This window comes from Seriola dumerili, unplaced genomic scaffold, assembly GCF_002260705.1.
Source record: "Seriola dumerili isolate Sdu_G_001 unplaced genomic scaffold, Sdu_1.0 BDQW01000187.1, whole genome shotgun sequence".
NCBI lineage: Eukaryota > Metazoa > Chordata > Actinopteri > Carangiformes > Carangidae > Seriola > Seriola dumerili.
In genome coordinates this window covers 1,423,928-1,447,893 of record NW_019174442.1, presented here as the reverse complement: position 1 = coordinate 1,447,893, position 23,966 = coordinate 1,423,928, and the positions used below count along the sequence as shown (strand labels likewise).

The 23,966-nt window shown below is 40.4% G+C and overlaps 2 protein-coding genes across 3 annotated transcripts; both read right to left on the bottom strand.

The window, feature by feature from the left end:
* Positions 1 to 267: 267 nt before the first annotated feature.
* LOC111227466 (elongation factor 1-alpha 1-like) lies at positions 268 to 5,443 on the bottom strand. Of its 2 annotated transcripts, none has more exons than XM_022752980.1 (8): positions 5,354 to 5,443; positions 3,915 to 4,098; positions 3,515 to 3,694; positions 2,897 to 3,193; positions 2,218 to 2,368; positions 1,737 to 1,993; positions 1,225 to 1,459; positions 268 to 1,094 (listed from the first exon to the last, which is right to left on the bottom strand). In XM_022752980.1, exons 2-8 carry the CDS (start codon positions 4,056 to 4,058, stop codon positions 970 to 972), a joined length of 1,389 nt encoding a protein of 462 aa, XP_022608701.1. In that variant the 5' UTR covers positions 4,059 to 4,098; positions 5,354 to 5,443; the 3' UTR covers positions 268 to 969. The 2 variants fall into 2 exon arrangements, with proteins under 2 accessions (XP_022608701.1, XP_022608700.1); XM_022752979.1 differs by having other exon boundaries at positions 3,915 to 4,095.
* A 1,380-nt stretch (positions 5,444 to 6,823) lies between these two features.
* On the bottom strand, positions 6,824 to 17,836 carry slc17a5 (solute carrier family 17 member 5). The gene is made up of 11 exons (XM_022752993.1): positions 17,521 to 17,836; positions 14,968 to 15,164; positions 14,180 to 14,413; positions 13,841 to 13,928; positions 13,262 to 13,348; positions 12,438 to 12,556; positions 11,045 to 11,206; positions 10,685 to 10,817; positions 10,405 to 10,552; positions 10,050 to 10,140; positions 6,824 to 8,810 (listed from the first exon to the last, which is right to left on the bottom strand). The coding sequence occupies exons 1-11, from the start codon at positions 17,603 to 17,605 to the stop codon at positions 8,673 to 8,675; spliced, it is 1,482 nt and encodes a 493-aa protein (XP_022608714.1). The 5' UTR covers positions 17,606 to 17,836; the 3' UTR covers positions 6,824 to 8,672.
* Positions 17,837 to 23,966: the final 6,130 nt, after the last annotated feature.

Below are 23,966 nucleotides of genomic sequence, written 5' to 3'. Positions count from 1 at the left end.
TGAGACGAGAACACGCCCCCTTAACTACTTGGCAGACTGCCCTTAAACTGTTTGAGCCTTTTTAGTCATATTGTTCCCATGATAGATTTATAAACTGAGTGTATGATAAATATGGCTTTATATGATCCTCTTACAAAATGTTTGAAAATCAAACAATTGCTATTTTATTCCTTTACCAACAGCTACATCTTGTGGACAAAAGTGTGTATAGTAAGGACACTGTCACTTGTTTGCATCACACTCAGAGAAAATGAATGAAGACCAACATTTTGGTTGAAACATGTTTAATGTTGCAAAGAGGCTCATGCCATCTTACAATAAGGTGCAGTAGCTTATGCCAATTAAAACTTCTCCAGTGCAAGTGCAAAGATAGCAAAATGCCAATCAAAGTGCTTCAAGAATCAACAGGTGGTCTACTCGGAGCCCCTCAGGAAGGACAAATTTGGACCATTTGTTTTAAGTGCCATTTAAAGCTTAAACACAACAAATCACTAAATTCTACTAATCTAACACTCAGGAACATAGTTTTAACTTCTTGCCATAGGCTCCTACAGAGCACCATGTAGTTACAAACAAACACTAAAAGCAAGACAACACGTACCATGTAAAGAGACCAGTACCTGCACTCCAGAGAGCTACAGAAGTGATAAATTACAGTACCTCTACTTGTTCAATGTCTCAGCATCACAGAAAGGTATTGCCATGAACCAAATCAACAGTGGACATTTAAAACTACCTGTTTGATATTACATAGTACGTAATAGTAATCTAACCATTGAAATACGGTCAGGAGTACCGCCTCAAGGACTTAAGATCTAAATGTTGTTCTTTCCTTCGAATGCTTTTGCGATGCATTGTGATGATTAACCAGTCTTTGATTATTAAGTTGAAGCAGCCAATTGTACGATGGAGTTGGATGACCGATGTCCTGCCCTGGGAGACCTTTGGGTCGGCAGAGTAGCACAACATTCATTTGTTCCTCTGGGCCTTCTGGGCAGACTTGGTAACTTTACCAGTGGTGGAGACTTTCTTCTCCACACCCTTTATCACGCCAACAGCCACAGTCTGACGCATATCACGCACTGCAAAACGACCTGCAAGTTGAAGAGGAGTAAAAGACATTTTAGTCCACTTACAGTGGAGTCACAGAACTTGATGAACGATGAGAAAATAATGTCCTGGGAAGCTGCTGAAATTCAACAAATCATTTTCACTTGAACTTACCCAGTGGAGGGTACTCAGAGAAACTCTCCACACACATTGGCTTGCCAGGAATCATATCCACGATGGCAGCATCTCCAGACTTGAGGGATTTGGGGTTGTCCTCCAGCTTCTTGCCAGAGCGGCGATCGATCTTTTCCTTGAGCTCGGCAAACTTGCAGGCGATATGAGCAGTGTGACAGTCCAGCACAGGAGCATAACCAGCACTGATCTGGCCTGGGTGATTAAGGATGATCACCTACAAAGCAAAGGGACAATAAGGATGACCTATTAATTCAAAGATCCACTTTGTGCCAGTCTAAACCAAACAAATCTACACTAGGTGTGTTGTGTGGTATAAATTTTGACAAACCTGGAATCTAGCATGATGACCCAATTGTTGATGTGGCTAAAGTGATGCTTCCCAACAGTAAACATTTCTCAAGGCTAAACATAGTTCAGGCTTAAGACTTAGCTGAATGTTTTTAATCATGCTGATGTTTGATTTCTGAAAATAGATCCTCAGCTTTGTCTACCTGAGCAGTGAAGTTGGCAGCTTCCTGTGGTGGGTCATTCTTGCTGTCACCAGCTACGTTGCCACGGCGAATGTCCTTGACGGACACGTTCTTGACGTTAAAGCCCACGTTGTCGCCAGGCAGGGCTTCAGTTAGTGCCTCATGGTGCATCTCCACAGACTTCACCTCAGTAGTCACATTGACGGGGGCAAAGGTCACCACCATGCCGGGCTTTAGAATGCCTGTTTCCACACGGCCTACAGGCACGGTCCCAATACCTGAGAAAGAGGAGAAAGAAAAGGTCAGCACAGGGAACATAAAATGAAGGTAGTTCAGTCCTGTCCTGAAAAAAATAGTAAATGCTGCTAAATGTTAAGTGCTCTGACTAGGATGTATTTCATATGCCATGTTTTGAGAGTTTATTTCAGAATATAAAACTATCCATAACACCATTCCCACAGTGTAGGGATATTGTCTGTGTTTTAATCAGTGTATTACATGCCTCCTATCTTGTAGACATCCTGCAGGGGCAGACGTAGAGGTTTGTCTGTTGGACGGGTGGGAGGCTGGATGGCGTCCAGAGCCTCCAGGAGAGTGGTCCCTGATGCATTGCCTTCTTTCCTGTTGATCTTCCACCCCTTAAACCAAGTCATCTAGAAAGGAGAAAATAATGTACCACTTTAAACATCTTTTGTAATTAATTTCAATTAAAAAGTTGTAAGCTTCGATAACCGTAGACAACTGATTGGATTTTGTGTCATTTATTTTAGCTGTAGGACATTTTCAGGTAATTACTGCTGACCAAAAAGCTCCATTAGCTCAAGTTTCGTTATAAAAGCAAGACTTTTTATCTTCTAAACTAATTAAATAACACACTCTTGCTCACTTCAGTAGAGCAATGGGGTTTAGGGGTTTTGCCTCTACAGCCTGAAGGGTAGCCTGAGGCGGCTAATGTTAGTAAACATAAGCAATGTCAGTGTAATTGCAAAGGAAGAATGGTATTCAAACTCTTTAGCTGGTCTGACTTGAGTTGGATATACAATCACAGCAACAGGTTAACCTTGGAGCCACAGCTTCCCATTCCACGCACCATCTATACAAATTAGTATTCAAATCCAAGGCTGCATACGTTGTATCAACTCTAATAGCATTTGCATTACTATTCTAATTTTTCTACTTACATTGGGACTGGGCTCAAGCATGTTGTCTCCATTCCAGCCTGAAATGGGTACAAAGGCAACGGTGTCTGGATTGTAGCCAATCTTCTTGATGTAGGTGCTCACTTCCTTCACAATTTCTTCGTAACGTTTCTGGCTGTAGTTTGGCTCAGTGGAGTCCATCTTGTTGATGCCCACAATGAGCTGCTTTACTCCCAGAGTGTAGGCCAGGAGGGCATGCTCACGGGTTTGTCCGTTCTTGGAAATACCTGCCTCGAACTCTCCCACACCAGCTGCCACAATCAGCACGGCACAGTCTGCCTGAAGATGCAGTAGATGAAACATTAGTACCGTTGGTGCACAGCAGCTTTGACCTTTGCACGCATAAATTTGAAAGTTTAATTGTATGATTTTAGTAGAAGGAGTAATGTCTCACACAAAAGTTACAACTTTGATCAAACATTTCTTTGATATCAGTTCTGAGGTGGTCTTAAATGAAATACAACAATATGATCAACTTAGTGCTGTTTATTATGACTTAATCTGTTTGTTACCCTTTGGGGCAAGTCATTATTAGTCATTATCTTAGAATGGCATGCGCTGAATACAAACAGAATGGCTGAGCGCTCTCATGTGACAGACCTGTGAGGTCCCAGTGATCATGTTCTTGATGAAGTCCCTGTGGCCCGGGGCGTCGATGATGGTCACATAGTACTTGCTTGTTTCAAACTTCCACAGTGAGATGTCGATGGTAATACCACGCTCCCTCTCTGCCTTCAGTTTGTCCAGCACCCAGGCGTACTTAAATGACCCCTTCCCCATCTGGGGAATGATTAATAGAGATCACAAGATTAAAAAAATCTCTGCTGTGATTTTATGACAAGCAGCTCAAAGCATGATCTTAAAACAAATGATGTTGTTGCTATACTCTATATTATTCTTTCATATTTGAGTGAGAGGTCAGAGGAGCAGGAGTCAGGTTCTTAAGGAAAAACATCAGCTGATTCAAGAAGGCACCTTCCTCTTGCCTGTATCTTCTTACCTCAGCAGCCTCCTTTTCAAACTTCTCGATGGTTCTCTTGTCAATGCCCCCGCACTTGTAGATAAGGTGGCCCGTGGTGGTGGACTTGCCAGAGTCCACATGGCCGATCACAACAATGTTGATGTGGAGTTTCTCCTTTCCCATGGTGACTGGAGCTGGCTGAAGTCACGAAACAGACTGTCTGCTAAAGCCAGGGTTAAGTTACAGTTAGTACGATACGCAGATGGTTCGCAGGGCAGGAAACAGAAACTGTTGAATGGGCATTGCAAGATAACACATTAGAAAGCCAACAAACATATTGAAGCACTAGGTTTAAAAACACTACTAGAGTGTTAACGCCTCCCTCAACTGACTGGCGCAGAAAGAATTTGAAAGGACATTAAAATGTTGTACAAGGAGGGAGACATTAGTCCCTTTTTATTTTAGTTCATCTGACCTTAAACAAACTGAGTACATTGTCTGTTCTGCCCCGGATGTGTCTGACTGAAGTTGGTGACATTGACAGCTCTTGACTGGCAATAGATGTTTTAGTAAGCGGTGTGTCTCAGAAGATTAGAGGTGGTATCAATGGCCACTGAACTGCGCCAAGCACAAAACCCTCTGCCCCTCCTACTCTCTATTCCTCCATCCATCCACACCCCTGCTCTCCTGTCCTCACTGCCCCGCTCCGCTCTGACAACAAGGCTCTGATGTTTCACAGCACTGTCCTCTTTATCACAGCCACAGTTAATACAGCTTCACCACAAGCCAGAATCCACCATTTTGTCAGGTCCTCTCCGCTGAGAGTGTAGCAGCCATTTCTCAGACACTGCAGTGCACTGCACACAGAGCAGAAAACACACTGTTGTTAACTCTGCAGGAGTGTTATGTGATAACCCACATAATAACACAAACACTACAAAGTTTTCCTTTAAATAGTCCAACTGAGTGTGGCTTCATTATATTTTGTCTGAATCTACTTTTTATCTGATAGAAAGGCCAGTAGCTTAATCCAACTGTAACATGAATCCCCACATGATCTTGGCCAGACTTGTTCAGGTAAACTCAGTGCCAGGACAAACAACCTTTTACATGCGCGCATTTAACTCATCCCTCATGTGTAACGTCACCACGGCTGCCGCAGTGCGCTTTATATACAAAAGATGATAACACAGCGGACAGTGCCTGAAAGAGTAGAACAGCTACTGCGGTAAATCTAATGTCTGAAGGATTTAATGGAAATGTCAACCCTCCGCCATGTTCTATCATCTGCTCGCTTACTAACGCCAGGATGCGTATTAACTAGCAGCCAGCCGTCTGCCCTCCTTTCTGCATCACAACAATATTCCCAGTGCGCTGCCTGGAGACGGAGCCGCTAAAGAAAACGCTCAGTTCATTTTCCCGATAGCATCAAAGACGAAATCACCTCAATGAATAATTTCATGTAGACTGTGTCGTACCTGAGAGCTGTCCGGTGTCAGGTTGGCTGCAGGACCGGAGAAGCTGAGGAGAGACGCTGATCCGGTTATAGCGCACAGGACAGGCGGGGGTGTTGCGTAATTGCGCGCACCCGCTGCTGCACAGCATCACAACTAGGGACCAGGAGAAGTTGCCGTAAACGAGTTTATCATAGGACACAGCCACCGGCGAAGCATCCGTTGTCGGATGCGACCCAGTCTGCCTTTCATTTAATCTGTTTACCCACAAAATATAGACGACGAAATCCCTGATGAACGTGTTCAAATATTTACTGATGCGTATAGAAAAAAAGTTGTGACACATTTCGGAAGCCGACATGTACTTGCAATTGGTGTTTTGTTATATTTTTGTTCCTACGCAAGCGTTAGTTTGTCATTGTTCAACTGTGGCCTGAAAGGGAAAGGAAACGGTTATTTAAGTACTATTCTTTACTTCCACTGGCTGATTATTGAACATAAGATGTGAGACATTACGTGCATTCTCAATATATGTCGGTTACATAAAGAGTAGATACGTGTTTTTTTTTGTTGTCGGCTGTTGTATCATCAGTCGCTGTTGCGTAAAAGTGACTGGGGGAAATAAAATCGCACCACAATCTGCAGAATTGTATCCAGTGGTGGATGAGGCCCGTTACAGTGATGGATGGAGTTTTTTGTTTTTTTTGTTTTTTTAAATGAGAGGTTTGGTTTGTTTCAGAGGTGGTGTGTGTGTGTGTGTGTGCGTGTGGAGTTGTGTGAAGTGGTTTGAAGTCAGATGGGGGAACATATGTAGCGAGGAGCGTCGATCACGCGCAGCAGGTGAAGCGCTCGCCTTTCCAGACGATCCCTAGTTGGATTAAAATTAACCCCGATGAACTGAATTTCCCTCCAACGCGTCTGTCTGGCTCATTATCACAAGATGCAGCGCCGCTGAGAGACAGCGGAGAGGCACGAAGTAGAGTTGTACACAGTTGTTATTCTGAAGTCGCTCTATTTGGCATTTTACGGGGATGTTATGAAATGTTTGAAACTACAGATTACTGTATTTTTTGTCTGCCAAAGTGACATCCTGGGACAAGTGTGTCCAAACGTAATCAAATCAAAACATTTCTAACAAAGGTCTGCGCTTGTAGCCCATATGCGGATATTTAGTCTGCGGATATGACTGGGTAATGGGTTATATTAGTGTGTTTTCTTAAGTGATCTGTTGGTGCTTGGAGTTACTTTTAGTGCAATTTACAGTTAGGCTTATTATTATTATTATTATTATTTTTAAAAACATCCAAGCAAGTAGGGCTGTCACTGAAAACTACCTACTCAGACAGACAGGATTTTCATTGGGAGGTACTTCAGTAGTTAATTCAGATATTATTCAGTAAATAATGTGTTGCATGAGGCTAGTAGGTAATATTCCAGATTAACTGAAAAAATTTTGTGACAGTGGCTATAATGAAATAACAACCCAACTCAATATCGGATTTGAGCATAGCTGTTTACGATGAAGTATTTATAATACATGACAGTGATTTTAAGACAGATTTCTGGAATGTTTCCAGGGTTAAAGTTTACAATGATTGCTCTTGGTACAGTGTACACATCATACAAAATTCCCTTTACTCTCTGCATGTAGTCATGACTGTAAAACTGAAATAAGAAAAAGCAGGAATCCTTTATCAAAACAATGAGTCTACAGTCCTAAATTGTCTGATACCATTTAAAATAAATGTAATAAGGCACAAGTGCATTTCATCTTGAATGTGGATGATGGTGCTACTTGTTGTCAGAAATTACAACCAAGACAAAATGTGGCTTAGTTTTGATTTACCTCTGTAGTCATTACGTATAAAGGGTGATCGTTCATATAGTATTATATACAAGTGACCTGAGAGTACGAACCGAAGATGTTTACATGGATAAAAAGCTAATAGTAACTTCCATGGTGATTACCTCATATGTTGAGATATTAACCATGCTATTTGATATTTTAAAATGAACAAAGGTGACATTTAAAAACTGAGGACACATACCTTAATAAGGTAGATCAATGGGTAACACATAAATAAACATAATTTTCAATCCTTGTATGACACAAGAAGATACCTGAGAATTGGCACAAAGTGCAAATCCTGTGAATAAAGTGAGGCTGTGTGTCCACCAGGAACCTCTTTCATAGTTTTTCTTTCCCTTCATTAAAAAGGTCCCAACAGCTCAGCATCTTCTTAGTGTTACAGATCAGAAATATCATGACCTGTCTGTTCATTAAACGCATTCGTTAAAAGCTGCTACTAAAATAAAAGAGGTGCCTGGTGGGCAAAACCTGAAAAGACAACACATATTGTCGTACACACAAAATCCCTTAATTGCATCATATGAAAAGTAAATACAAAAAACTGGTCCATTTGAAATCACATGAAACACAAAGAGCTTTAAAATCATTTTAAGGAGGTAAGGCATTTTCCCATTCAAGAGTTTGTGGGTGCTGTGCAGTTAGAATCTCCTCTCAAAAGACATTATCTAATGTGTGTGTCGAGTTTAGGATGACCTGTTTGTTGTGTTTTGGGGCAAACCTTTTAGACACTTAAAATCAACACTTATTGGCACTTACTTATAAGTTGTAAAGTAGCACATTTTGTGTTTTCCCAAACTATACTCGCACAAATGTAGGAAAACATCCTTCTGAAGAGAGTAGACTTTTACTATGGCAATAAAAATTGAGCGTTTACTGTGACCTTCAAGGGGAAAAAACTAAAATAAAAAAGAGGCATTAGTGCTCTGGAGGCAGAAATAACAGGTGAGCCTAGTAAATTGGGAAACTGGCAAACCTAAACACAAGAAAGTATCAACACTGGGAAAATTGATCTTTCACAGTTTATTTGTCATGCATGCTTGATAATCAACAAGCTTTTGAAACCTATAGCTATCTAACTAGCTAGCTACATTTTCTTGTTTACAATAGTGGTAAGAGACAAATACTTAATACTAAGGCATACAAAGCCTCTGGAAATTTTGGAGGTACATTCTGCGTTTCTGCTCAATTATTTTTGCCCCCAAAGCATTTCTGCTTAACTAAAAGTGCAATCTGCTTTTTTCACTACTGTGACTGCAGGTTCATCTGTCAACAGACTCCGCATTCACAGTATAGAATATCCTTGAAGGTATCATGGCTGTTACTCACTGTTATTTAGCTGTGCTTTGAGAAGTATCAGTACATCTGAAACATGTCTCCCCCTCTAATTACCCATTGAAGAAGCCCATTATTGAAATTTGTCCATCAGACAAATCTCAATCATCAAATGCATGAGTTCGGTACTTGTCGTCTGCCTCAGTCTCCATGAGAGTAGGAAGACTGGACAGCCCAGGGCTGCACTGATCCTCGGCCAAACACAGTGTAGACCAACGCTCCAAAAAGGTTGATTGCAGCAGCAATGTAGAAGACAGTCTGCCATTCCTCTATGGTGTTCTGAAGGACAGCCAGCACAGTTAACAATTAGTGCTGAAATTAAACGGTTAGGCTTTAGCCCTAAATGGATTCATGCGTTTATGATTTAGTTCATTATCTGTCCATTCTGAGAAAAACATCTGCATAAGTTAATGATGTTTACTACAATCACTGGTGCCCTGGTAGTCATACGACTGTACAGGGCCAACATTTTACAAAATCTTACTTCCATGGAAGGTTCTGTTTGGAAATATTTAAAACACTCCTCTAAATGTCTTCTCCACTTCTCTTTACATTCTTTTACTGACAAAAAGGTAATCATGAATCTTAACGATGAAAAACTGTTTGTGCATCATAAGCAAATCACAATCAAGACAATTATCACAAATCACAAGACATCCCAAAGATTAATATTCATTTTCCAGACTGATCATTTAAATCTGAATCTAACCTCTGACCTTCCTGATGAGTGGGGCGGGCACAACAGAATTTCTCCTTGTTATTGATAAATACACAAATATGAATATTATGGTAGAAATGTAAGGTCACATTAAGACTATCCAAAAAGCAAACATTGACTTAAAGTCGTATGTTTATATAACTAGTTAGAAGAATTTAAAAGATGCTAATTGGATTATTAACTTTTTTTCTTCACCTGGTTGCCATGGGTGATGGTCTGAATGATGGTAGTTAGTTAGTTAGTTAGTTACACTTGGTTATTTGACAAAGCTAGATCTATACACTATATAAGTGCAGTGTATTACAATGGCAGTGGCTGTAAGAGTCCTGTACTTTACATACAAAATGACAATAACACAAATGAATGTAATGTGCTATCTTTTATAGAAGACTATTGGTGCCTCCTTGTGGCCACATTAACATTAGCATGCTAATCCTGTACAAGGTAAACCAATTAGACATTAAATGGAGCATCAAGCCAAAGTAAGAATACCATCCGTTTAGGCAGTGACACTGCAGGTCAGGAAACCCAGAGTGACTGACCTCTGTTACTATGTAGGCAGAAGCATGATACATAATGCAAACCATGAATTTGCTGCTCATTCATCACCATGGCTGGCATGAAGCTATACTGCACTGTTTAAGGGTGTAATCATCATTTATACCAGATTTAGACTTGAATTTTGACCTTTGAAACACAAACAGTTAAGTTCAGCTTTCCTGTTTAAAGAATCAAACCCACTGTGCAGACTGGTTAACTGTGAGTGTGAGTGTGAGTGTGAGTGAACACATTATACTTACATGTGTTGTGAGGGCTCTTGCAATGACTGGTCCCACCATGCCAGGAATGGTAGCAAAGGTGTTGGTGATTCCCAGCAGAATGCCAGCATATCTACGGAGATAAACACACAGATTGTTAAATGTGACAAGTATTTATTAGCCTGCAAACCTAACTCCAGTATTTACTGTGTAGATATGAAGAAATACTCTGCATACACCCAGGATGTATAATTCTGAAATCATCGTCTTGATTGCAGGAGGAAGAATAGATACAGCAGCTAAATTCAGATTCTTACATTCATTCATTTATGTATATGGATTCTGATAAATTAATATATCCAGAGATTATTCTAGTGATAGAAAGGAGGATTCTTACGAAGGAGCAATGTCAAGGTGGTTGATGTTGAAGCCAGAGGCCGACACTCCGCCCAGAGAGGAGGAGATGGTGAGGAAGGTCACAGCCAAGGTGTAGTTACAGCCTGTATACCCTGCTGCCACCAGGAACACCGCCGGCCCAATCATACCTACAGGGACAGGGAAAATCTCTTTACAAGAGTCAGACACAGTAAACTGGACGTCCAAGTCAAGAGCCTGTTGTCTGTTTCGCACCAAAATAACAGGACGCGTGACTCAGCTGTGCTATTGGCATTCCTTACCAACAACAGAGAAAGACTTCCTGACAGTGACTGTGGGGTACTGGCAGGTTTCCCGCAGGTAATCGGCAACCTGGCCACTCAGCACCGCTAACACTGCACAGCCCATGTAAGGCAGAGCTGACAGTATACCATTCTGTTGTGGACAGAAGGAGACGACAGCATGTTAAGTGTGTATGTATATTTATGATTATGATTCTGTGATGGTGATACTGTTTATATATTCTCAAATAAGTCACTTAAAAAAATGGTTTGCAAAAATACATGTCCATGAACATACAATCACATTTTGACCCTAGGTTTGACTCATCCTATTAGCACTTCTGAGCATGAATGAATGCTTGTATGTGATGTCGACCTCACCTGCTGTATGCTGAATCCAAGTATGTCATTCATATAGGTCGGCAGCAGGGTGAGGAGGGTGTAGAAGGTCCAGTTGTAGGAGAAGTGAGCCACGACAATGGCCCACAGCGGTCTGGATGTCACTATGGCTTGCCAGGGGATGTAGTTTGCAGATGTGGACAGCTGAGCCACATGGGAAGTACAAGGCAAAAAAGGATTGATCAATACATCCACCCCTGGAAAACAGATACAGCTGCACTAACTAATAAATAAGTATACTAATAAATATTGTCCTAACAAATGGGAGGAGGCATGAACTTGTGCACTTATCCTGTTTTGTCCAGCTGTGCAATTCATTTGCATTGAACATATATTTAAAAATACATAAATATTAATAGCATGTGTTTTTACTTAATTCCTTTTGCTGAATGGAAACAGGTCTTACAGAATAGGACACTGTTTGTTCTGTTCACCTATCTTCTACATCTCCTCTTCTGCATTAAGTGGTTGTTAGCTTTTTCTCCCCCTGCTGGTAAAATTTATTTTATTTTTTCCCCTCAATGTTGTGTTCTTGGTTGTTTTCAGATTTAAAAACACTTATTTTTTTCAGGTGACGTGTCATATTCACACACATTCACGTGTCTGATGACTGCAGAAAATTAAACAGTATACTGATGTACTATACACTGCCTTAATCTCAGAATTTGAGGAACCAAGGGTTTTCTACACAAAAGTCATACATGCTGGTGCACAGAATCAGAGGGCAGAAATGATGAACCCTGCATTAGTGTTCCCTGTCAGCTTTGTGTCTGCATGTCATAAAAAAATGCAGAACCATGGGGTGTGTTATGATCTCACAGCTGAGTCAGGCAGATAAGAGAATAAAATGCAGCAATATATGAGATTATGCAACATTACTATCAGATAACTGTACTGGAGCGGAAGTACTGGAGTACTTCTGCTACTGTCTGACACCTACTCTGCTGCTACTCTCAAGGCAATAGAGAAGGACAATAAAATGGCAATTAGGGCTATAAATCCATCATAACACATAAATAACTAGATATATATTCAAAGGAAAACAAATTAATTTCAACCCTGTGTTTTCTTTTGTCTGTCAGTATCAAACAGCGGCGTGTAGATTATCTTACACTTTAACTAAATGTAGGACAATATTAAAAAAAACAACAAATGAAAACAGGGAAAAAATAGCAAAATAATTTCATTACAGTTTTTATGAAATAATTTAAAGAAACTGCACTAAAGCATCTTTTTGGATTCTCAGATTATCTCTCTCTGGGAAAAATGTAGACAAGTCTAATTCTACCATCAGTAATAAATGACAAACACTATCCTTTGAAACCTTATTCTTTTTTATTAATTTAGGACACATAGTCTGGGTTCTGGTTTTTACCTCGTTCTTGAGTGAGGTGGTGATGTACAGTCTCTCCCGCTCTGATATCCGTGGGTGAGTGTTTGGACTGTCAAAGACCAGGAAGGCCCACAAGACGAACCACACCAGGCCAACAGCGCCTGGACACACATAGACACAGATGAGGATTGGTGGAGTATAAATCCTCCATCACATGAAAGATTGTATGTAGCCAGCAGATGTTCAATATATGAAAAAAAATACAGGATTTTTATTGTCATTTCCTGAAACTGAATTAAGATCTGTGCATCTTATTATTCCACCTTAATCATATCCACTGAGAATAATATGTGTGTCTGACATCTGTTCAGTGGGTTGAGATGGAGCTAAATTAAAGCAGTTCAGGCAAGCAAGTAAACAAAAAGTGGGACTTCTGCAGTGGTGCCATCTGCACATTTTCTTCTTCAACTTGCTAAATCATCGTTTCCACAGACCAAAGAGGAACAAAGGAACAGACACTGGAAACAGCTCATCTGAAGCGTGAAAAGAATACTGTGGTGGATAAGCTTTTTTTTTTTTGCTTTTTTGTTGTTTTCCATAAATACTGGGCTCTAAGTTTTGCTAGGATGATATATAAGTTTTTTTTACCACATCTTCATGGGCTAAAATCTTTCTAAGGGTTAATGCATTAATGTATCATATGAAAAAAAGGTTTAAAAAAAAATCCTGCCAGGTCAATCTTAAAGGAAAGTCACTCATATCTGACATCTAAGCAAAACAACGTAATGCTATGAATCATCTTATGACTGAGTGCCCCCCCCCCCCCACCCACCCACCCTCCACTAGTGAGACCCCAGGTGTTTTACCAAATACATAGAAGACGTAGGTCCAGTCAAGGTAGAAGCAGATTTCACCAGACAGAGGGAGAGATATCACTGTCCCCATCTGGGCTCCTAGGATCGGAGAGAAAATACAAACATCTGCATCACACAGCTGTCTGAATGCACATGACTACTGAGTGATGAATATAAAGAGAGTGACCAGTCAACGCTAGCAATTATGGGACAGATGATGATGCAAGAGGCTACATTTACTTACTGATTATTTTTTCAGTAAATAAACTATCTATAATGGGAAAACAACTAATCACAATTTCCCAGGGATGTCTTCAAATGGTTCAAAAGCAAAACCTCACATTCCAGAGGCTGCAACCAATGGATATTTAGCATTTTCACTTGATTAATCAATTATCAAAGTTGTTGTTAATAATTGTTTTCTGTTGACTGACTCACCAATTAAATGCTTAATGCCAAAAAGTAATGAAAAAAAAGAGAGAAAATTACCATTTTGTTACAGAAATATTTTGGCAGGTAATCCACAAAACTATGTTTTGCTAGAAAACCTTTCCACTGTATCTACACTGCCCCCCCATGTCTCTGTCTTACCTATGTAGGAAATGGTGAGCAGTCGGCTTCTCTCCAGCGGCGGGGCCCACGCTGCCCACATGGTATACATTGCAGGAAATGTGACTCCCTAAAGACAAACACAACAGGAATGTGGACAGAGTGCACAAATGACACTGAAATACAAACAATCCTCCACTTATATATCCATACAATCTGTATTAGTGTATCTGGCAGTGTCTACAACTCCTTCTATGGGAACTCAGACATTTTAATACTACTAGCTTGGGTGAATTAAGCTAATTTTAAATATAGATTTAGAACAGCTCATGTTTATGGTACAAACAACAGGTGTGCACAAATAATTTAAACTTTCCCTACCTCTCCTATCCCCTCCAGCACCCTGACTGCAATGAGATAGCTTGCACCCAGGTCAGCAGCCACAGGGGTGAGCAGCGTAAAAACTACAGTTCCCAGGATTCCAAAGCCCATCAGCCACTTGGGTCCAAAGCGGCCAGCCAGGTAGCCCCCAGGGATCTGTGTCAGGATGTAGCCGTAGAAGAAGGAGCCCAGGATCCAGCCCTGTGTCTCAGAATCCCAGTCGTACAAACTGGCCTGTGAGGGGCAGCGTTGAGAACTATATTAGGCATTAAGCTAATTAAGTGATTAAATATCATGAAGCCTTAATAAATAAAGATGAGAGACAATGAATCTGGTTGTTTGGGTGTTCTTATGCTTGTGTACACATGTCAATGTGTTTTTATGTGTGCATCTTATTTGTCAGTCTGTCTTTCTCTCTACTTTTATATTCCTCTGTATGCAGTTAAGTTCATGTCCAACAAGTTGTGTGTAAACATAACCATGGAAAAAAACATGGCTGTAGTGTTAATCATTGTTTTCCAATGGGCATTTTGAAGCCCATCAATGAGGGTTTATTAATCTGAAATGGGTACTGGTATTTAAGATAGCAATACATTTCAAAATGTAGTTACTCAAATTCCACTCACATTGTTGCTACTTGGCAAAATGGATTAAATTTACTGAGGAAATTGTCTAAAGTGGGATTAAACCGTGTCAGCATGCATGGAACAATTCAATCAGCTTCATCACTGCTATTTTCTGTATAGCATCACATGGTCTTCCTCAGCCGCAGTCCTATTATTGCTCACCGTGTGGTTGTGTTTGGGCCGTGGTGGGTTGGCATGAGCAGGACACAGTGAGCCGCTGTGGTTGGCGCTGGATTGGTGGGTGTTGTTAAGCATGTCCACCATCGCCACACTGAGGTTCACTCGCAAAGAGTAGACTACGAAGAAGCCGTAAGAGGAGAGCAACGCCAGGCCATAGCGGGATGAACAGCATACTGGGGCTACAGAGTGAGGAGAGAGAGATAACTTGCAATGAGACCTGTTGGGCAGATGACACCGTGTGTGCTGCAGTTACCAGTTGAAATTCACAATATGGACAATTTATCAAGTAATATTATCTGAGGTGAGTGTCTGTTTCACTACTAGGCAACATATAACAGCCAAATTCAGCAGTGCAGCACAAGTATAGTCACCTCTTCTGTCCAGAAAAGGCATCAGAAAAAAATAGAAACTTTTTGTTATCTTTAACTTCAAAATTAATCTGAAGTTTTTTGGAAACAAAGTCTATGTTGCTCCTGCACTCTCTATAATCTATTGAGTGTAGAGCTGCATTGATTCATGGTTCAACAGAAAATTAAGGTATATATTTGACAGGTCTTTTTGATAATCGAGAAATTATTTCAGTCATTTTTCAAGCAAAAATGCCAAACATACTGTGGTTTCAGGTTGTCATATGTGAGGATTGACTGCTGTTCTTTGCGATAACATGATGGTAAACTGACTTTTTATGGACCAAACAATTCATTCGAGAAAATAACTGATCGTTACCTGCCACCCTTATTGAGTGGATCTTACACTGGGCTACAATTTAGAATCCATTGATCTACAATTTTCCTGATCAAAGGTAAATGAATAACATAACAGCAAGCTAATTGATGCTATAAACTGAAAATGTTTCAGATGTGTTTTTACCAACCAGAGCTGCAATGATTAGTTGATTAGTAGATTTGGCAATTTACAAAAGAAAATAACTGTTTTGATAACTGATTAATCATTTAAGTAATCTCATAAGCAAACGTGTCAGACTTTCTTTGGTATGAGCTTCTCAGATGAGAGAATTTGCTTCTTTTCCTTGTCTTAAACTTCAGTGGATTTAATACTTTTGGGTTTTGGAGAATTGGTTAACCAGATATCTTTTGTCATTTAGTTGAAGACGTAGTTGTTTCAGTTCTTCACTTGCACACCTTTTTATTATGTCTTGTGCAGGTCATTTTCATAACTTTAGCGCCTGATAAGTCTCTGTATTTTGCATAATGTGCTTGTTGCTGATATGGCATGTCATTTTTTTACATTATTATGTCTGCTGCTCCTGTAGCTCATGTTATAGCCCTACGTCTTTACATAAAAGACAATGGAACATCAACCTCTAGTATCTTTATCAAACAGACTGTCTATTTACTTAACAAGCATAATTTGAACATTGTTTCAATAAGTCATGTTTAAACAAGGAGATATTACCCTGCTGGACTTACACAATCATAAACTGTTTTTCAGAGCTGTAACTTTAAAACGTCTTGACTTTTAAACTGCATTTTCATCAAACTGGCTGTAGGTGTAATAAGATAATAAGACATAGCTGAGGTGGGCCTGTCCTATGATCTGAGCTCAGCGGAAATATCTCTAAACTCGTGACTGGGGCATGTGTAAAAACCGTCAGCATGTGTAAGCACAGGATAGGTGGAGAAAGCCCTTAAAAACCTTTGTATTCAGATCCACCTTGGGTGACAGGACCATGCACCACTGCTGATAGTCATGGTATAATGATGGTTAAACATAAAAGTCATCAGATGAGGATATCAGCTGATGTGCAGGAGTTGGACACAACACCTGTACACTTTATTGTAGTTAATCCAATACAACAGCCAGTGATGAAACGAAAAGTACAACTTTGAGGTACTAGTAGTTTACTTGAGTGTATTTTATCCTACTTTATACTTTACTTTAAGTATAACTCAGTTATATTTCAGAGGGAAACACTGAACTTTTTACACCACTATGTTCATTACGATTATTTAGAATTTACACGCAAAACACATGGTCTTCTTATACAACATGATGCTTTTATTATAGATTAAAATAATCTCCACCTCGACCAATTACGCCATTGGGTACCGCTAACATATTACAACACAATTAACAAGGATGTATTAAAAAACAGTTGACCAGGGGCATTCTGCATTTGGACAGCTTGTACTTTGGATATTTATTTTTTGTTGCTTGTTATTGCTACTTTCACTTAAGTAAATGATTTAAAAAACTTCTTCCACTGCTGATAACAGCCCTGTAAAAGTTACAGCTGTGTTACTGACGCTATGGTTAAGGAATTGTGGGTTTATCCTCATTTCAAGGCGCGCGAGTCGTGTTGTATTAAAATGCATGATACTGTGCAGGTGTTTGTGTTATTGTTGATGTCCCCCCGCTGTGTACACACGCGGCTGCGGAAAGGCAAACCCGTTTCTTCCCAGTGAAACGTCGAAAAACAGCCGTTACGTACGTCACCCGAAATGAACCTCGCTTGCAGTGTTAGCTACAGAGCTAGCTTTTGTCTCTCTCTCTCTCTCTCTCTCTCTCTCTCACCTCTCTGCACTTTGTCTTCGTGTCCTCGGTGAAGCAGCGGTGTCTCCTGTTCGTCCCCTTCCGTGTCCGACTCGTACCGCTCCATTTTTCAGTGAATGTGGTCTACAGCATCACAAACTACGACAAACAACAACGGCAGCAGCAGCAGCAGCAACAGTGGCAAATCCTCCCTTCACTAGAGCCTCCGGTCAGCTGAACTCACAACCTGCTAACTGCCGTCACGTGACGTACGGAACGAACCAGACAAGCAGGAGCGATTTCTCCCTGGGTTTAGTCTTCAGGCAATAAACAATAATAATAATTAGAAAATTCCTGGAGAACTTTTGAATGTGCCCGCTGCTTGCTGCGTGTACTTCACTCCTCGCGTTTCATTCTGTACAAAGGACGTTACTTTCAGTTTCATTCATGTCATAGAGACTCATCCTGACACTGACCTCAGTCACTGCAGGTTTCCCTCAAAAAGCCTTTTTGAAGCTGTCGCGACTGACCAAAAACAACCTCACACTGATGGTTTCAAATCCAAACCATAGCAAGACATGTATACACACATGTGCATGCCCTTACAGAAGTTGATCTGCAATAAAGCTATACCACTATATCCCCATATAGACGATAGCAAACTGACTCCGCACTGGATCCGTCCTGGAGGCTCCGGAACGGATCGACAAAACAGGTCCGGGTCGGAGTCTACTTGCACGGCGGGACGGCTCCAGAACGGATGAGGATTACGGATCCAGATCACGGCCCAGACCCTATCCGTATCCGCTCATGATGCAGCTCATCCGGTCCCGATCCGATTTGGACCCGTTCATGAAGTGGTTAATCCGGTCCAGACCCGTTCTGGATCCCTTATTCAAAATGGCTCATCTGACTAGAACCAGCTGCAGAAATCTAAAATCTAGCTGACCAACATATAGATTGCTCTATAAAAGCTTGAATACTTAACCAGTCTGCCTTTATTAATACTAATAAAACATTACTCATTGAAGACTTGAAAAAATCTAAGCCTTTAAGCCACTCAGCAATTGTACAGTTAAATGTTTTCACTGTGAAGCAGTAGAAGTAGGGAAAGTGGGTTTGTATTGTAGTAACTTAATACAGCTTCGTTATGGGTGTAAGAGTTATCAGAACATTTCAAACTGTTGCTTTGAGGAATATAAATGCAGTTTCCTGTGAGTCCCTTACACAATTATTATCCAAAAATGGACTCTGCTAATAACACTAAAATCCTCTATTAAAAAAAGGACATTACAGACTGTAAATACATATGGAATATAGGTGTCACTGGCAAAATGAAATGCAACCATAAATTCTATCAAAAAGTTTGATTTAATGAAAATCTTTTGGAATTTAAATGTAACTGTTGGAGGTCCTCTTCTTTTCTTCTTTTTCCTCCCCCTTGTCACCAAGTGCTGCAAGTGAGGTCTCTGTCCTTAGGGCATATAGTCTGTACATGGGTATGTTATGCGTCTGACAATGTATCTTCCAGGCTGCGCACATTTGTCACACCCATGGTAGTGGCCAGTAATATACAAAAGTGGAAAGGAACACAAAAACGTCCAAAAAATGAATGAATTAATAAAAAAAAAAAAGTGGAGGTGGATTTATTAGTATAGAGCCTGTTTCTAAAATGAATACAAACTTCCCTCTCTTTGTTTTATATATAGACATATATAAATGTCAGTAGTCACAAAAGGAAAGAGTTGTGACTTTCCTTCCATCATGATCCTCATTCTTCCTGTAGTCTGTCTAATCATATTAGACTCAGACCAGGAACACAGGATACAACAGCTTGTTTATTATAACTGTCTGACAAAGGCTTTCCTACTTTGTGCTGTAGCCGCTGTGCTAGAAAAGAAAATGTAGATCTGCAGAGCAAAATAGAAATAATGCTCTTTAGTGTTTAAAGTTTTTTCTCCTCTGTCTGAAATTCAGAGGCAGCAGATACTTTGTTGAGTCAGGTGTTGTCCTACTGTGTCAGATAAAGTCATCATGGGGATTACAAGATGATGATGTACGTTAAATCTGTCAAGGTTAAAAAATTGTGTTTGAATGATTTTTATGATCAACAACATTATGCATCATTACGGATCATAATGCATTGAGTCTTGCATTGATCTTAACATCCCAATAACATGAAACAAAACATATTTCACAGATTAATGTAACTTTGATTTGTGAGCCTCTGTATAATGAATTTTACAGAGGACACAATATATACAGCACCAAACATTAGATTAATAAAACTTGACCTTTTAACTTGTGGTTTAGTTATATGACATTGAAAATAAATAGATTTTCTTGATTAATTGAGCAAAAACATCAAAAACCACATTTTCCCTGAACTCCTTTCCAGTTATTGGTGAATGACAACTTTTGTCTTGTCTTTGTACAGAGAGTAATATACAGTTCTTTCTTCTTGCACACTCACGTGTAACCGCAGAATCAGATGACGTTTGGGAAAGATGTAACCTTCAAACACAGGTTTATTGTTGAAATGAGGAGCAGCTCAGCTGTTTGCCTCCAGGCTTTATTGTCTCCAACCACAGGCAGAGGGACAGAGGAAACGGAGGGACACATGCTGTAGATATGAAGAGAGACAGACAGATAGACTCCCAGTACAGTGAGGTACAGACATGGACAGGCAGACAAACACAGGCTTCTGACAGCCATGAGGCAAGAGTTTGTCACATCATCAGGCTAACATGCACAGACACGTGCACGGACATGCATCACAGTATTTTAGAATCAAACTGTTATTAGTTTTTAGGAGGTGGATTACACAACTTGGTTTGGGTTTGAGTCAATGTCTTTGTGCCAGGGAAGCCCAGGAGGTATTTATTCTGCTGTTGTATCCTTGTCTTGGAGCTCTAGAGGTTGCTGTTCTGTAACTGACCCTGACCTCTGACCTCTGACCTCCCTTTGATGGAGAAAAAGTGACGTGGAAAGGAATGAAACTGTACATGGCAAATTATAGTATGTGCTCATTGACGCATGCAGGATGTTGTGTGGCTCACATTTCTGACCTTTGTTAAAAAAATAAAAGTAGCTTAAAAGTAGCTCAGGCAAACAGTGCAGTCCCTGCTCAGCAGCAAACTGTAGACAGAGTTTGCAGCTGGCTGGTGAACTAAAGAGCCAGATATGTTTCTCAGGAGTTGGTTGAGAACGAAACAGAGCTAAAAGGAGAGTGAATGTTGGACTGACATTCATCAGCTCACCTTAAACATGACTCCAAATGAATGTTAACATTGGTCTGTGTCTGCTGGATGTGTAAATAGGGAACCATTTTCTAATATGTACGTGTTGTGCTTTGAGCTTGTTGCACTGCCCTCAAGTGGCCAAAAAATGATTTATTGCAGATTTAGACGTGTTTGATTTTGGCAGATTGCACAGTGGCTCCCTAAAACAAATCATTTAATCTGGTAAAGGAGCAGAAAAGGAAAAAATCATGATATAACCACATCAAGTTCACGTGTCACACACACACATCCAATGAATGCTCTCAAAGCCATCTGCAGATACAAACAGGATTTTACTGACACTTTATTGGAAGTGGCCTGATGTAAAGGAAACTACAACCAGCTAGTTTGACCACTTACCCACTGCAGTCGCCCACTTCTCCATTTCTAATCAATGCTTCTGTGTAAATCACCTTATTAACATCAAGTCACGCCTCCTTCAATCTAATGAGTTAGCTTCAGTATGTGACTGCATGATGAACAAATGTCTCTCTCTCTCTCCTCCTGATCTTTCTCTTGTGTCCCTCTACTCTCTGAAGACAAGGGTCTTTTTGTGCAAAAGGGAAATCATAGGACTCACATGCTTTGGAGGAGAGAAAGTGAGTGATCACAGCAAAGGACAGGGTTGTTAAGAAGAGGCGAACAGTGCAGAGGAGCGGACTGAAGTCATCTCGAGCGGGATAAGGACTCCAGAACTGGACAGCTGTGAACCGGACTGGACCAGACCCGAGCTAAACATGGAAAATGGCAGAACAGAAGAAAAGATGGAAAGCCTGTCAGAAGGTAAAACAGGTGCCAAAAAGCTTTTTTTTAAACAGATGCTCTCGGAGGAAACAGTTCTGCTTTGTACTACAGCTGCAACTATTCATGGTCACTATTTCTTTATTGTTTCTTCCATTGATTGATTAATTGTTAAGTCTATAAAATATCAGAAAACACTGACAGATGCCCATTTTATTTCCCCAGACCTTAAGATGATGTCTTCAAATTGCTTGTTTTGTGAGACCAACAGCCAAACAGCCAAAGATATTTGATTTACAGAGATATAAAAGTGATAGAAAAAAAACAAACAAGGGATTTTCTATTCTTCAGTGGCTGTGGATTATTTAAATGCCACGAATTTTGACCAAGAAAGGTTAATCTGATTGAATGATACCAGCTCTAGCCATGACCCCTCAGAAACTTCAAAGAGCAGAATTGTGTTGTAGCACAAAAACTGTCTCTCAGCCAACAGGCTACCAGGCTATTTATCATACCATCTGCATATAATCGGATCTTTTCGCTTTTAGTGATGGAGCTGAAGAACAGCAGCAGTCTGACAAAATGTACACTGGCAAATAGAGCCAGACAGTGAGTTTTGCGGCAGAGACCGATATTGATATTTGGGTGTTGTTGGAGTCAGATGTTTTGACTTGTCATGGGAAGGAAAGCAGACAGGTGAGAAAAATCATTAATAATGGCTCAGTTCCATTAAGTGTCTCACCAGTGTCCGCAACACCAGGACCCTGGAACCAGCTCACCTAAATGGAAATGGAAAGCAATCGCTTTTAAAGTTTTCAGTTACACCTGTACTTTTCCTCCAACGAAAACATTTCTGGTCTATTGATTAACAGCGACACTGTTTCTAAATGATATCAAACATTTCTTTGGCATTGATTTCCGACTGCAATTACTTGGTACTTAGAGGCCGACATCTACAGTGCGGTCAATAATCCGAGAACCCTCTGAGCATCATTGCTGATGTGCAGTAAGCTAATATTGGCCATGGTCGATATGTTGGTCTAGCTGTAATGATTTTTGTCTTGAAGTTTGAGGTCACTCTGGGGTAGTAGCCCTTTGGCCTGTAACAACTGAGGCCAACAGCACAAACCCAAGTTGTCAGACGACCATATGTCCTGCAGACAGAAAGACTCCGTCGTTGGACACTATATTCCTTCTTCTGCTCTTTCACAGTTAAGAAATGTTACGCAGTACAGACGATTTGCACATTGCGCCAAAGGGCCTCGTCAATTATGCATGATAATATATGTTAAGTACGTGTTTAAGACGACCTCCAGCAATGTAGACAGCAGCTTCCAGCAGTGACATTTTCCACAACAACCAGAAGCATTGTGCTTTTTTATACAGCCAGTTAACTGTCCCAAAATGCACTGCATTGAGAAAGAAAACACCATGACAAATCTGGACTTCCTCGTGGAGCAACAGCCCATTCATGAACATGAACAACAGTCTCTCAAAACTCCAGAGAGCAGCTAGAAATCAGTAGAAATGAATATGTGAGTCCATCAGGAGACACTTCCTCAAGCTGCTCTGCTCCGTTTCCAGCGCACGGAGAAAAGATTGACGTACAAAGAGTGAGAGCAAATAGAAAATGACGCTTGTAGGTAGTTTGAGGACTCTCTCCTCTGAGCAGGAATTGGACGTGCAGCACTTTCACGTGACGGCTGCAGCATTCTTAAACCTGACTGTCCCAACCTTGACTTCTGTGGCATAAAATATTTGTCATGAGTCCCGTTGCAAATGTTTTTTAGCCAACATCACATGGAGACACGCACCATCCATCACAGAGACTTATTCCTCTGCCTTCATCAAACCATGAATGACAACTAACCCAAAAGAGAATATTTTATTTATTTCATTTTTTATTTATCACATCCATCCATTAAGTATTCCACACATATACCTAATAGGGTCGCGGGGAGGCTGGAGCCAATCCCTGCCCACATTGGGCGAGGGTGGGGTAAACCCTGGACAGGTCAGCAGTTCATCACCGGGCCAACGTATAGAGACTAACAACCAGCCACGCTCACATATTTATTTATTACATAATTCTTTAATTTACTTTAATTTAATTTAATTTAATTTAATGTCTAATGATTCATATGATTCACATTGTTTGAACTGAGTTATTTATAGGCTGAGGGTTTGTGGAATGTATTCTAGTGATTTAAAAATCCTAGTTTATTCAGTTCAGCAGCCTTTACACTGCATTTTATAAAATCAGCAAGCAGGTTGGATTTAGAGGGAACTCTGCTGGATGTCCCTGAAGCAGAAAACAGAAGAAAAGCACTGCTCTTATGAAGCTTTTGGAAAATAAATCACCCGTATCATCTTCATCTTTGGAAGCACTAGCATCAGTAATGCTATTGGAGTGAGAAAAATGCTGCCAAACTTGTTGACCATGGTCTCTGTGACTTGTGGTACTAG